We start from the raw sequence: 15420 nt of genomic DNA on the forward strand, positions 1-15420 counted from the left end.
TGTGGATCTGCTTAGAGCAGCACATAACTACTTGTGGATCTGCTAAGAGCAGCATAGAACTACCTGTCAAGGGCGGATCAATTCACTTTGGAGGGGGGGGTTACAAAATGACTGCGAAGATACAAGTTCGGCGCCTAAGCCTCTACGGGGGTCCGGGGGCATGCCCCCCCGGAAATTTTTTTTATCCAAAGAAGCAAAATAGAGCTATCTGGTGCATCCTGAGCCAATAAATTACCTCTTTCTTTGGGGGGGTGGGGGGGGGTTACGTAACCCGTGTAACCCCCCCCCCAGATCCGCCCTTGCCTGTGGATCTGCTTAGAGCAGCACATAACTACTTGTGGATCTGCTTAGAGCAGCACATATATAACTACTTGTGGATCTGCATAAAGCAGCACATAACTACTTGTGGACCTGCTTAAAGCAGCAAATAACTACTTGTGGATCTGCTTAGAGCAGCACATAACTACTTGTTGATTTGCTAAGAGCAGCACAGAACTACTTGTTCATTTGTACTTGTGGATCTGCATAGAGCAGCACATAACTACTTGTTGATTTGCTAAGAGCAGCACATAACTACCGTACTTGTTGATTTGCTAAGAGCAGCACATAACTACTTGTTGATTTGCTAAGAGCAGCACAGAACTACTTGTTGATTTGCTAAGAGCAGCACAGAACTACTTGTTGATTTGCTAAGAGCAGCACATAACTACTTGTTGATTTGCTAAGAGCAGCACATACCAACTATTTGTAGATCTGCTAAGAGCAGCACAGAACTACTTGTGGATCTGCTTAGAGCAGCACAGAACTACTTGTGGATCTGCTAAGAGCAGCACATAACTACTTGTTGATTTGCTAAGAGCAGCACATAACTACTTGTTGATTTGCTAAGAGCAGCACATAACTACTTGTTGATTTGCTAAGAGCAGCACATAACTACTTGTTGATTTGCTAAGAGCAACACATAACTAATTGTTGATTTGCTAAGAGCAACACATAACTAATTGTTGATTTGCTAAGAGCAGCACAGAACTACTTGTTGATTTGCTAAGAGCAGCACAGAACTACTTGTTGATTTGCTAAGAGCAGCACATAACTACTTGTTGATTTGCTAAGAGCAGCACATAACTACCGTACTTGTTGATTTGCTAAGAGCAGCACATACCAACTATTTGTAGATCTGCTAAGAGCAGCACATAACTACTTGTTGATTTGCTAAGAGCAGCACATAACTACCGTACTTGTTGATTTGCTAAGAGCAGCACAGAACTACTTGTGGTTCTGCTAAGAGCAGCACAGAACTACTTGTGGATCTGCTAAGAGCAGCACAGAACTACTTGTGGATCTGCTAAGAGCAGCACAGAACTACTTGTGGATCTGCTAAGAGCAGCACAGAACTACTTGTGGATCTGCTAAGAGCAGCACAGAACTACTTGTGGATCTGCTAAGAGCAGCACAAAACTACTTGTGGATGTGGCTGGCCATGTAGTAGAGCTCCTCGCTCTTTCTCTGGCCTGAGCTGAACAGATCCTGCAACTCCTTGCTGATGTCGGCAAAACTGGGGCGGCTTCTCTGCTTCTCCTGCCAGCAGTTCTGCATCAGCTTGTGGAACCTGAAACATTGGTTACTTCCCCTGGTTATGGTCCTGAACTGTGACATGTTATTACTGTTTTAAAGGATAAAGATTGTTCCAATATTGTCGGGAGAAAAGCAAACAAATACGCAACACAAACTTTCATAAAGCCACACTATGCTATCTGGAATCATGAATTAACCACTTTAACTTTATACTGTACAAATAGATGATGGTCTAAATTAACTCTGTCAGCTAGGATTTTCAAGCGTTGTGGAAGAGTAACTTTAGTGATATCCAGTTACAGCGAGCCAAACAATAACACTATGTTGACCAGTTAAAACCAGCAATTACAGCGAATAAGTGACTCCAATGTTTAAGTTATGCAATGTCCACTCGATATGACGCCTTTATCTTCTAAAAATCAGCACATTGGAGCCACACTTCACTGACGATGGCCTGCAGTGATCGCTGAGCACGCGTGTTTCCCAAACTCTCACGACCTCCGGCAAAACACGTTGTTTGCTATCACTCAGGCCAAGCGATCATTGCCGCTACAAATTGTAAACTCTGATGTGTATATTTTCAAAATATCGAGCCACAACCGTCGTATGAAGAAGAAGAAGAAGAAGAAAATATCGAGCGGAAAATCCTGACCGAGTTATTCCCTGAAAATGTCTATTGTCAATGTGTTGACCAAAATGACAGCATAAACTGAGAACAACAATGTAACTTTAACTTAAATAGTCATAAAGACATTATGAATTAGTCACTCCACTTGACGGCTTACACACTCCACAAAATCTCGACCAAAAATGAATAGGTAAATGAAGGTGTATGCAATCTGACTACTGGGGACTCCCACTATATCACATTTGCTAGAGGTCCATAAAATAATAGGTAATGCAACAAGAATGCCATGCGCCTAAATACCAAGAGGTACTGCCACAGTGAAGAGCAGCACACGCGACTCACATGTCGTTGGCAAGCTCTGGTTTCTCCATGCGTTTGCCAGCCTTGATGTGCGTGCCTATCTCCGCCCCGCGGATGTCAGAGTACGGCGTCTTTCCTGTCAGCAGCAAAACATTTCATTTGAGTGGAAATAACCAACCCCACATTTAAAACTTCACATCCTTCAAGACCTTACTTGTTCAGATCAATTGTTCATAGCCTTTGTACATTTACCTCACTTTACATTCTCTTTTTTAAACCACCAGCTTTATGCAGCTCTAAAAAGCAGAGTTCTGCTGCCACTGAAAGGTGCATGTTGACTCAAGATGGTTAAAAATTAAAGTTGACAAAAATGCCACTGAACTCCCATTGAGAAAGGGTTCCATGTCATATAACACAGGAATTAAAGACAGACATAGCACGGCAGTAACAAGGAGAACGAATGGTAAAGTATGACACTGTCCATCATGCAACCTCTTGGCTCTGCCCACAGTGTCACGTGCCATACCAACCTCATGATTTAATTAAAGACTAGGAACGGAGCAACACGTAACTTAGCTCTAACCCCAACCCATGTAGATGACAAAGAGAGAAAATGACAGGAACGAACCGAGACTGAAGATCTCCCAGAGAGTGACACCGTAGGACCACACGTCGCTCTTCTCCGTGGCTGGTCTTTCCTCCAGCACTTCTGGGGCTGACCACTTGGCCGACACCTTGTTCTGTACACACACACACAGTCCGTCAAAACACACACACACACACACAGAGCAAGCCAAAACATGTACACACAGCCAGTCAACAAAGCGAAGAAACAGGATGACAGACAGGAAAAGAAAGAGACTGGGCAGTACACTACATCCAATGCCCCGAGGCAAGTAAACCTGTTTCCAATCATTTTGCACCACACCCCATGATGAAGACTGAGGAACTTAAAATGGAAGCAGCAGCAGAAGGTAATACAACACAGCAGACGGTAATACAACACAGCAGAAGATAACACAACACAGCAGAAGATAACACAACACAGCAGAAGATAACACAACACAGCAGAAGATAACACAACACAGCAGAAGATAACACAACACAGCAGACGGTAATACAACACAGCAGACCGTAATACAACACAGCAGACGGTAATACAACACAGCAGACAGTAATACAACACAGCAGACCGTAATACAACACAGCAGACGGTAATACAACACAGCAGACGGTGATACAACACAGCAGAAGGTAATACAACACAGCAGACGGTAATACAACACAGCAGACGGTGATACAACACAGCAGAAGGTAATACAACACAGCAGACGGTGATACAACACAGCAGAAGGTAATACAACACAGCAGAAGGTAATACAACACAGCAGACGGTAATACAACAGCAGAAGGTAATACAGTGGTACCTCTCTTTACGACCCCTCTCTTTTACGGGTCCCTCAATATTATGACCAACTTTTCTGTGACGGATTTTTTCTCCTTCTTTGTCTTAATATTTCTCACCTCCATATTACGCCCCCCTCTCTCATACGACATACGACCGTCCATATGTGGACTTATAACAACTTTTCCCAAAATTATCACGGGTTTGGTTTACTCTAACTTATATCTCCAGTCAAGTGAGTAAGCGATACGGACACAAACACGGGCTGAAATCCTGTCCGTGTACAACATCACTTCAGCACGCAAACGGCTGAAGCGATGGTTTTCCGTTTCTATTTCATGTCATTACTTTATTTTGAATAGATAAAGGTCATTCGCCAGATGTCTGCTTCATTTTGCAAAGAACTGTGCAGAAACTCCTACCTTTTAAACACGCAAGGTTACAGAAACGTTATGAAAGTAATCGGAATATCGAACCAAAACCGAAAGTTGTGGTGACGTCATGAAATTTTGCGATGTACGCATGCAAAGCGCGTGTAAACATTTTCGGTCTTGCTAACAATGGTGGACGACGAACACGGGTTTTGAAATCTGGAACTGTTCTTGGTTTTCCCCGATCCGTGACCGAATGACGCGATATACAAACAACGCGTTCATTTGAATCAATAAATTCTCCTCAGAATCCCGTCAGTGAGGTTTGAAGGTGAGTAGTGGAATGTCCTAAATTAATAAAAAACGCTCGCGCTGGACCCGAGTACTCTTCAGACATTCACACACACACACACACACACACACTCTCTCTCCCTCACTCCTTTTCTCTCTCCCTCTCTCTCTCTCTTTCTCTCTCTCTCACACACACACACACACACACACACACACACACACACACACACACATACACTACCACATCTCCATTCTAAAACACGTCAAAATCAAAAGACGACATTCTATTTTCTTACGTCACTATTCTTGGTTTACGGTACCATTCGGCGGCTTTGCTACGAGTATGGCATAGTCTTGGTTTGCCGAGACCTTGCACCGTTCTATCAGACCGCGAATTCCTCCCACCGCCAAGTCGTTTTTTTGTGGTTTATTTCGCATTTAGGTCCCAGGTAACATTATGAAGTTTTAATACGATCAATCGGACCTATTATCAAGTTAGTGTATCAACTTTTGAACGAACTGCGCCCAGTAGTTTCCCAGCAATAAGCTGTTAAGTCGAAACACACAGACAGACAGACAGACACACAATTAAAGTCTGCTGGACCCTTGTACTAGCGTACTCGGGGATCAACTCTATGGACAGTCCGTAGTGCAGTTATGTCCCTTGAATGAGCAAGTCAAGTTTCATCGTGAAAACTGACGCTTTTGGCTACAATTTTACATCGGTTTCAACACACTGCCGCGGTTCTTTACGTCTGCAAAGGCTTATACGTTTTGTTCCTTGGGTTTGGGACACTTTTCTTTATTTTTAACCAAATCGTTGCTGGGTATCGTATGACTATGATTAGAAGCTGGTATCGACATCGATGTGCATGTTTTGGGACCGCATGCTTTTGTTCGACCTCAGTTTGTTTATTTCAAACCTTAACCCACGAGTAGTTACGGGGCTTCATTAAACAAGCAAGAAAACTGTGTGGGTAATTAATTGAATAGAAAACAGGTTACCATAATCGTTTAAGGAAAGAATAACATTGTGGGCGGCACCAATCAAAACGCCCATGTCATTCCAAATCATTGACGGACCCGGACATAAAACATTTCTCCATGTTACGACCCCTCCATATAACGACCAAATCTCGGTTACATGTTCAAAGTCGTTAGACAGAGGTACCACTGTACAGCACAGCAGAAGGGTCAGAGGATTGTACACTGCAGAACAAATGATTTGACCACCAAACAAAAAGGCAACAGGAGACAGTGGGACATCTCTCCAAGTCCACTCATGAAGGCAAAGTCCATGGACAGCAGTCGAGCTTCATCACTGACATCAACAACAATACAGGGGTACCTGTGATGTGAGACCCCTCCAATGAGAGAACACTTCCTGGTGCATACACTCTGACATCTTAACCAAAATATGTCACCAGGCCCACCAGCCATTTAAGAGACCCTTTAAGCTGGTTCCAAGGACGTCCTTTCATGGCAGTATGGCTGTGCTAATAACCACACCAACATACCTCAGTTCCATCTTTTGGTCCGAAGCCGGCCACCTTGGCATCCAGGATGAAGGTGAGCAGGACATTTCTGGCCGCAAGGCGAGTATGCACGATCTGAACAAGAAAGTTTGCTTTGATAATGTGGCATTTCATGATACAGTGGAACCCCACTTTGATAATGTGGCATTTCATGGTACAGTGGAACCCCACTTTGATAATGTGGCATTTCATGGTACAGTGGAACCCCACTTTGATAATGTGGCATTTCATGATATAGTGGAACGCCACATTGATAATGTGGCATTTCATGGTACAGTGGAACCCCACTTTGATAATGTGGCATTTCATGGTACAGTGGAACCCCACTTTGATAATGTGGCATTTCATGGTACAGTGGCACGCCACTTTGATAATGTGGCATTTCATGGTACAGTGGAACCCCACTTTGATAATGTGGCATTTCATGGTACAGTGGAACCCCACTTTGATAATGTGGCATTTCATGGTACAGTGGCACCCCACTTTGATAATGTGGCATTTCATGATGCAGTGGAACGCCACTTTGATAATGTGGCATTTCATGGTACAGTGGAACCCCACTTTGATAATGTGGCATTTCATGGTACAGTGGAACCCCACTTTGATAATGTGGCATTTCATGATACAGTGGAACCCCACTTTGATAATGTGGCATTTCATGGTACAGTGGAACCCCACTTTGATAATGTGGCATTTCATGGTACAGTGGAACCCCACTTTGATAATGTGGCATTTCATGGTACAGTGGAACCCCACTTTGATAATGTGGCATTTCATGGTACAGTGGAACCCCACTTTGATAATGTGGCATTTCATGGTACAGTGGCACCCCACTTTGATAATGGGGCATTTCATGATATAGTGGAACCCCACTTTGATAATGTGGCATTTCATGGTACAGAGGAACCCCACTTTGATAATGTGGCATTTCATGGTACAGTGGCACCCCACTTTGATAATGTGGCATTTCATGATACAGTGGCACCCCACTTTGATAATGTGGCATTTCATGGTACAGTGGCACCCCACTTTGATAATGTGGCATTTCATGATACAGTGGCACCCCACTTTGATAATGTGGCATTTCATGATATAGTGGCACCCCACTTTGATAATGGGGCATTTCATGATATAGTGGAACACCACTTTGATAATGTGGCATTTCATGATACAGTGGAACGCCACTATGATAATGTGGCATTTCATGGTACAGTGGCACCCCACTTTGATAATGTGGCATTTCATGATACAGTGGCACCCCACTTTGATAATGTGGCATTTCATGATACAGAGGAACCCCACTTTGATAATGTGGCATTTCATGGTACAGTGGCACGCCACTTTGATAATGTGGCATTTCATGGTACAGTGGAACCCCACTTTGATAATGTGGCATTTCATGGTACAGAGGAACCCCACTTTGATAATGTGGCATTTCATGGTACAGTGGAACCCCACTTTGATAATGTGGCATTTCATGATACAGAGGAACCCCACTTTGATAATGTGGCATTTCATGGTACAGTGGCACCCCACTTTGATAATGGGGCATTTCATGATATAGTGGCACCCCACTTTGATAATGTGGCATTTCATGATACAGTGGCACCCCACTTTGATAATGGGGCATTTCATGATATAGTGGAACCCCACTTTGATAATGTGGCATTTCATGGTACAGTGGAACGCCACTTTGATAATGGGGCATTTCATGATATAGTGGAACCCCACTTTGATAATGTGGCATTTCATGGTACAGTGGCACCCCACTTTGATAATGTGGCATTTCATGGTACAGTGGAACTCCACTTTGATAATGTGGCATTTCATGGTACAGAGGAACCCCACTTTGATAATGTGGCATTTCATGATACAGTGGAACCCCACTTTGATAATGTGGCATTTCATGGTACAGTGGAACTCCACTTTGATAATGTGGCATTTCATGGTACAGTGGCACCCCACTTTGATAATGTGGCATTTCATGGTACAGTGGAACCCCACTTTGATAATGTGGCATTTCATGGTACAGTGGAACTCCACTTTGATAATGTGGCATTTCATGATACAGAGGAACCCCACTTTGATAATGTGGCATTTCATGGTACAGTGGAACCCCACTTTGATAATGTGGCATTTCATGGTACAGTGGAACACCACTTTGATAATGTGGCATTTCATGATACAGTGGCACCCCACTTTGATAATGGGGCATTTCATGATATAGTGGAACCCCACTTTGATAATGTGGCATTTCATGATACAGTGGAACCCCACTTTGATAATGTGGCATTTCATGGTACAGTGGAACGCCACGTTTAAGACCCCCTCAAGACTTTCTGTGTTCTGCATAACGTCATTAGGAAACACCTCCTTTTAAGATCCTCTTCCCTTTTTCAAGATCTGATTATCTTATATTTTTAGAAGTCTTAAAGGAGGATTTCACAGTGTTTCATGGTAAAAACAAGAATAAAACAGCCACTTTTAGTTTTAACAGGCAGTTCATAATAAATAAAATCCTGAAGGTGTATTTTCAGACACATGTCATGTGTTTTTGTGCTGTAAACTAAGGCTTCAGGTCTGTATTACCATGAAAAGAAAGATTTCTCTAAACAAACTCAAGTCTTCTGTGTGAGCATAGTCCATAAACAACCTATACATATAACAAACATTCTCACATACCCATATTTTTAAAATTATTTCAAAGTTACACCAATCCTCTGGAGTATGACTGCCGTATAATAGTTTTCATTCTGAACCTTGAGAATGAAAAGTGATGTGAGAACATATGTTGTCAATGGCAACATGTAACATGCTTCTCCTTTTTTCTTCTTTTGAGGGCAGACAACTCATTCAGCAGGATTTACTCAAGAACAGTGCACTGTCAATCACCACACGCACACATACACACACACACACATATGTACAGACTCACACAGACAACTTACAGACACTCACACACATGTACTGATTTGTACACACATGTAGAGAAAACACACACAGACACACACACACAGACACACACACACATGTTCTGATTTGTACACACATGTAGAGAAAACACACACAGACACACACACACAGACACACACACAGACACACACACACAGACACACACACAGACACAGACACACACACAGACACACACACAGACACACACACACATATAGACAGACACAGACACACACACACACACACACACACACACACACACACACACACACACACAGACAAGCAAACACCATCAAGCAATGTATCACTTACCCCTTTAGAGGCCAGGTACTCCATGCCGCAAGCAATGTCTCTACAAAAGCGGTACAGCTTCTCCACGGTGTCCTCGGTGACCTTGGCCTGGTTTTCCTTGAGCCACTTGTCCAGCTGGCCTGACTCACAGTACTCCAACATCAACACCGGCCCCACTGCAACACCCGACACCAACACATTCAAACACACAACAATACATGACTCACAGTACTCCATCATCATCACCGGCCCCACTGCAACACCCACCACCAACACATTCAAACACAACAATACACGACTCACAGTACTCCACCATCAACACCGGCCCCACTGCAACACCCACCACCAACACATTCAAACACAACAATACACGACTCACAGTACTCCACCATCAACACCGGCCCCACTGCAACACCCGACACCAACACATTCAAACACAACAATACACGACTCACAGTACTCCACCATCAACACCGGCCCCACTGCAACACCCGACACCAACACATTCAAACACAACAATACATGACTCACAGTACTCCACCATCAACACCGGCCCCATTGCAACACCCACCACCAACACATTCAAACACAACAATACACGACTCACTGCACTCCATCATCATCACCGGCCCCACTGCAACACCCACCACCAACACATTCAAACACACAACAATACACGACTCACAGTACTCCACCATCATCACCGGCCCCATTGCAACACCCACCACCAACACATTCAAACACACAACAATACACGACTCACAGCACTCCATCATCATCACCGGCCCCACTGCAACACCCACCACCAACACATTCAAACACACAACAATACACGACTCACTGCACTCCACCATCAACACCGGCCCCATTGCAACACCCACCACCAACACATTCAAACACACAACAATACACGACTCACAGCACTCCATCATCATCACCGGCCCCACTGCAACACCCACCACCAACACATTCAAACACAACAATACACGACTCACAGCACTCACTGGCCCCATTGCAACACCCACCACCAACACATTCAAACACACAACAATACACGACTCACAGTACTCCACCATCATCACCGGCCCCACTGCAACACCCACCACCAACACATTCAAACACAACAATACATGACTCACAGTACTCCATCATCATCACCGGCCCCACTGCAACACCCACCACCAACACATTCAAACACAACAATACATGACTCACAGTACTCCACCATCATCACCGGCCCCACTGCAACACCCACCACAAACACATTCAAACACAACAATACACGACTCACAGTACTCCACCATCATCACCGGCCCCACTGCAACACCCACCACCAACACATTCAAATACAACAATACACGACTCACAGTACTCCATCATCATCACCGGCCCCACTGCAACACCCACCACCAACACATTCAAACACACAACAATACACGACTCACAGCACTCCACCATCATCACCGGCCCCACTGCAACACCCACCACAAACACATTCAAACACACAACAATACACGACTCACAGCACTCCATCATCATCACCGGCCCCATTGCAACACCCACCACCAACACATTCAAACACACAACAATACACGACTCACAGCACTCCATCATCATCACCGGCCCCACTGCAACACCCACCACAAACACATTCAAACACAACAATACACGACTCACTGCACTCCATCATCATCACCGGCCCCACTGCAACACCCACCACCAACACATTCAAACACAACAATACACGACTCACAGTACTCCACCATCAACACCGGCCCAACTGCAACACCCGACACCAACACATTCAAACACAACAATACATGACTCACAGTACTCCACCATCAACACCGGCCCCACTGCAACACCCACCACCAACACATTCAAACACAACAATACACGACTCACAGTACTCCACCATCAACACCGGCACCACTGCAACACCCACCACAAACACATTCAAACACAACAATACACGACTCACAGTACTCCACCATCATCACCGGCCCCACTGCAACACCCACCACCAACACATTCAAACACAACAATACACGACTCACAGTACTCCACCATCATCACCGGCCCCATGCACTGCAACACCCAACACCAACTCATTCAAACACAATAATACACGACTTGCAGCACTCACTGGCCCCACTGCAACACCCACCACCAACACAATCAAACACACAATACAAAGTGCTCATCCAATTGCTCAAACACCTACACACACAAACAAGCAGCCATTTAGCAAGCAAGCAAACCAACCACTCACACTGTCAGCACACACTGTCACCATTCCCTGTATAACAACTCACACTGTCTGCACACACTGTCACCATTCCCTGTTTAACAACTCACACTGTCAGCACACACAGTGTCACCATTCCCTGTATAACCACTCACACTGTCAGCACACACTGTCACCATTCCCTGTATAACAACTCACACTGTCAGCACACACTGTCAACATTCCCTGTATAACCACTCACACTGTCAGCACACACTGTCACCATTCCCTGTTTAACCACTCACACTGTCACCATTCCCTGTATAACCACTCACACTGTCACCATTCCCTGTATAACCACTCACACTGTCAGCACACACTGTCAGCATTCCCTGTATAACCACTCACACTGTCAGCACACACTGTCACCATTTCCTGTATAACCACTCACACTGTCAGCACACACTGTCACCATTTCCTGTATAACCACTCACACTGTCAGCACACATTGTCACCATTCCCTGTATAACAACTCACACTGTCACCATTCCCTGTATAACAAATTTACTCACACTGTCAGCACACGTACACTGTCACCATTCCCTGTATAACAACTCACACTGTCAGCACATGTACACTGCCACCATGCATTCCCTGTATAACAACTCACACCGTCAGCACACACTGTCACCATTCCCTGCATAACAACTAACACAAATACAATTTTCCAATTACATGTACAATGTATTATGACAAGAAAAAAAAAGAAAGGTTAATTTATGGAATGTTTAATTACAGTTGAAATGAAACATTCAAAAGAACTTCTACCTTTCAGTCTTTTGAAGTGGACAAACAAGACACATTGGATACACAAACAGTGATGAAAAATGATACTGTAACTTATCTGTGAATGTTTTGGCTTCCAGTTGGATGGAGGTAAAATGCTTTCACATAAAAGTTACAGTACCATTTGTCATCACTATTTGTCTGTTGTGTATCTTGCTTTTATCAACTTTTAAGACGGATGGGTTGAAATTCTTCTGAATGTTTTGTTTGGTCGATAATTCAACTCACAGAAATCGTTGTCCAGCACAGCACCGTGGAACAGTAGAACGTTGCTATGACTACCAACCTTGTTGGCAAAGAACTGAATCTTGCTCATCATTGTGTTCACTTCGTTTTGACCAAAGCCGCCTGAAACACGCAGAAAGCGTTTGTTCACCGAGGCCGTCAAACACAGACAAAAGACTTTCCGATCATTATAAGAGACAAATTTTTATGCAGCCAGAATGTTTGGACCTGCACATATTTTCTATCAAGGTCCAACTGACCTATTATTGTGCTCTGAGTTTCGGAACAACACTGCACTGCAAATTAAAACAAAAGCAGTCAATATACCGTAGACTGAAAGTGACTCCCCCCTCCTGACACAGTATCACTTTCACCTCAACTTTAAAGGCATAATACGAAAGAGAAAAAGCCCTCAAATCAATTCCAAAGTTATATCATTAGATTCTGTGTTACAAATAATGATTGATTTAATTAATTACCCTACTTGTGGTGTGTTTTTGAGCAAATCATTCCATGTGTGTCTAGATTAATGTACAGTGGATTCCCCAGATTCTTCCCAAACAGGGTCTTTAGCCCCCTTGAAGGTGAGACTCCCGTCTCCAAGGCAACTTCTCCCTCTGATTTAGTGAACATGTACCCTCCACTTCAACCAGTGCACATGTACCCCTCTCAACCAGTTCACATGTACTGTACCCACCTCAGTACAGTTCTCTACGTGTCCTCCACCTCTCCACAATATTGCACCTGTACCCTCCTCTTCACCAGTGTACCTGTCCTTACCTTTCAGCACCTTGGCAGCCACAGTGGTGAGCTGTCCATTGTTGCCAGGACGTGACCAGGTAGCACTGTAGATGTCGGCAAACTTGCCCTCTCCGATCTGGTTGTGCAAGGTAAGCTGGCTGGCCTTCACCTGCCATGGCTGCCGGCTTTCCCAGGTGTGGCCCACAGGCAGGTAGAGGTCCTCGTCATGAACGCTTTGAGTGTAGGTCTGAACAAAAGGGTACACCCTGGGTTACATTGGTACCTCCTTTTTAAGACCTCCAAAACACTGAGAAAATCACGCTTATCAATGTGCGAGTTAAGTGAAGTTCTGATTTTCCCAATTTGTTTGAGTTCAGGTTTTATGTATGAAACAGTCTGCTGGTGTGTTGGACATGATGCCTGAGATGAGACAACCTTATGAAACAGTCTGCTGGTGTGTTGGACATGATGCCTGAGATGAGACAACCTTATGAAACAGTCTGCTGGTGTGATGGACATAATTATGATGCCTGAGATGAGACAACCTTATGAAACAATCTGCTGGTGTGTTGGACATGATGCCTGAGATAAAACAACCTTATGAAACAGTCTGCTGGTGTGATGGACATGATGTCTGAGATGAGACAACTAGCTTATGAAACAGTCTGCTGGTATGTTGGACATGATGCCTGAGCTTAAGACAACCTTATGAAACAGTCTGCTGGTGTGTTGGACATGATGCCTGAGATGAGACAACCTTATGAAACAGTCTGCTGGTGTGATGGACATAATTATGATGCCTGAGATGAGACAACCTTATGAAACAATCTGCTGGTGTGTTAAATTGCCTCTATTTTTGAGTTGCGCTCAGGTCGAAAAGCAGGAAAGATTGTTCGCGACCCCTCCCACCCGGCAAACCACTTCTTCGAGCCTCTTCCATCTGGTAGGCGCTACAGAGCTTTGAAAGCCAGAACTAGTCGCTTTCGCTCTAGCTTCATCCCCCATGCTGTACTGACAACTCCTGAAGTGAAGACGTTGTAATATACTGTAGTTATAGGATTGGGGGGGGGGGGGGTTCTTTTGTTACTTAGTCCTTTCACTGCATTCCATTACTGTTCTCATAACTTGTGATAGTGGAAATATGTGCGATGTGGAATGGTCCTTATTTTTTAGGTGCTGGAGTAGTTCTGTGATGGTAGTAGTTTTGTGCAATGCGACTCTAGGTTCAGGTGCTTGAGTAGATCTGTGATAGTCTGTTAATACTGTTGTTTTAAACTGTCTAACTGGCTAGATTATGATTATATAATTTTATGTGATGATCTGACTAAATGATAATAATTACGTGTACTACTTACTTTTAAATGGATTATAAATTTTAGGTATTGTTCTAGTATTCACTAATGTTGTATTGATATTACTGGCACCCCTTTTAAACTGATATGGTTTTTACCTTTACAAGGCGACGATGTGAATTTGTGATGTAGATATGTGGCTGGTTATGTGTGAGTATGTAAATAATTGTGTGTGTGTGTGTGTGTGTGTGTGAGTTGTGTCTGTGTGTGCATGACAGTGTAATGTACGTATGTATGCATGCATGGTGATGTGTGTCTGCATATGTGTCTGGTTGGTTTTTATTTTATTTTTACCGTGCCGTGCCAAGATGAAATCCTTTTGCAAAATTGGTGAATAAATATCTTGTATCTTGTATCTTGTATGCCTGAGATAAAACAACCTTATGAAACAGTCTGCTGGTGTGATGGACATATGATGCCTGAGATGAGACAACCTTATGAAACAGTCTGCTGGTGTGATGGACATATGATGCCTGAGATGAGACAACCTTATGAAACAGTCTGCTGGTGTGTTGGACATGATGTCTGAGATGAGACAACCTTACGAAACAGTCTGCTGGTGTGTTGGACATGATGCCTGAGATGAGACAACCTTTTGAAACAGTCTAGCTGCTGGTGTGTTGGACATGATGCCTGAGATGAGACAACCTTATGAAAGAGTCTGCTGGTGTGATGGACATA

General features: G+C 43.9%; 1 protein-coding gene across 1 annotated transcript in view; it reads right to left on the bottom strand.

Annotated features, from left to right (window-relative positions):
* Positions 1-271: 271 nt before the first annotated feature.
* Positions 272-15420, bottom strand: part of LOC138950925 (uncharacterized) — a gene marked incomplete in the record, with an annotated part of 92127 nt that continues 76978 nt past the window's right edge. The window contains 7 exon segments of the mRNA XM_070322635.1: positions 272-1609; positions 2546-2639; positions 3132-3243; positions 6088-6180; positions 9370-9524; positions 12650-12769; positions 13427-13634. Of these exon segments, the coding sequence (XP_070178736.1) occupies positions 1459-1609; positions 2546-2639; positions 3132-3243; positions 6088-6180; positions 9370-9524; positions 12650-12769; positions 13427-13634 (933 nt within the window).

Source organism: Littorina saxatilis, linkage group LG16 (assembly GCF_037325665.1).
Source record: "Littorina saxatilis isolate snail1 linkage group LG16, US_GU_Lsax_2.0, whole genome shotgun sequence".
NCBI lineage: Eukaryota > Metazoa > Mollusca > Gastropoda > Littorinimorpha > Littorinidae > Littorina > Littorina saxatilis.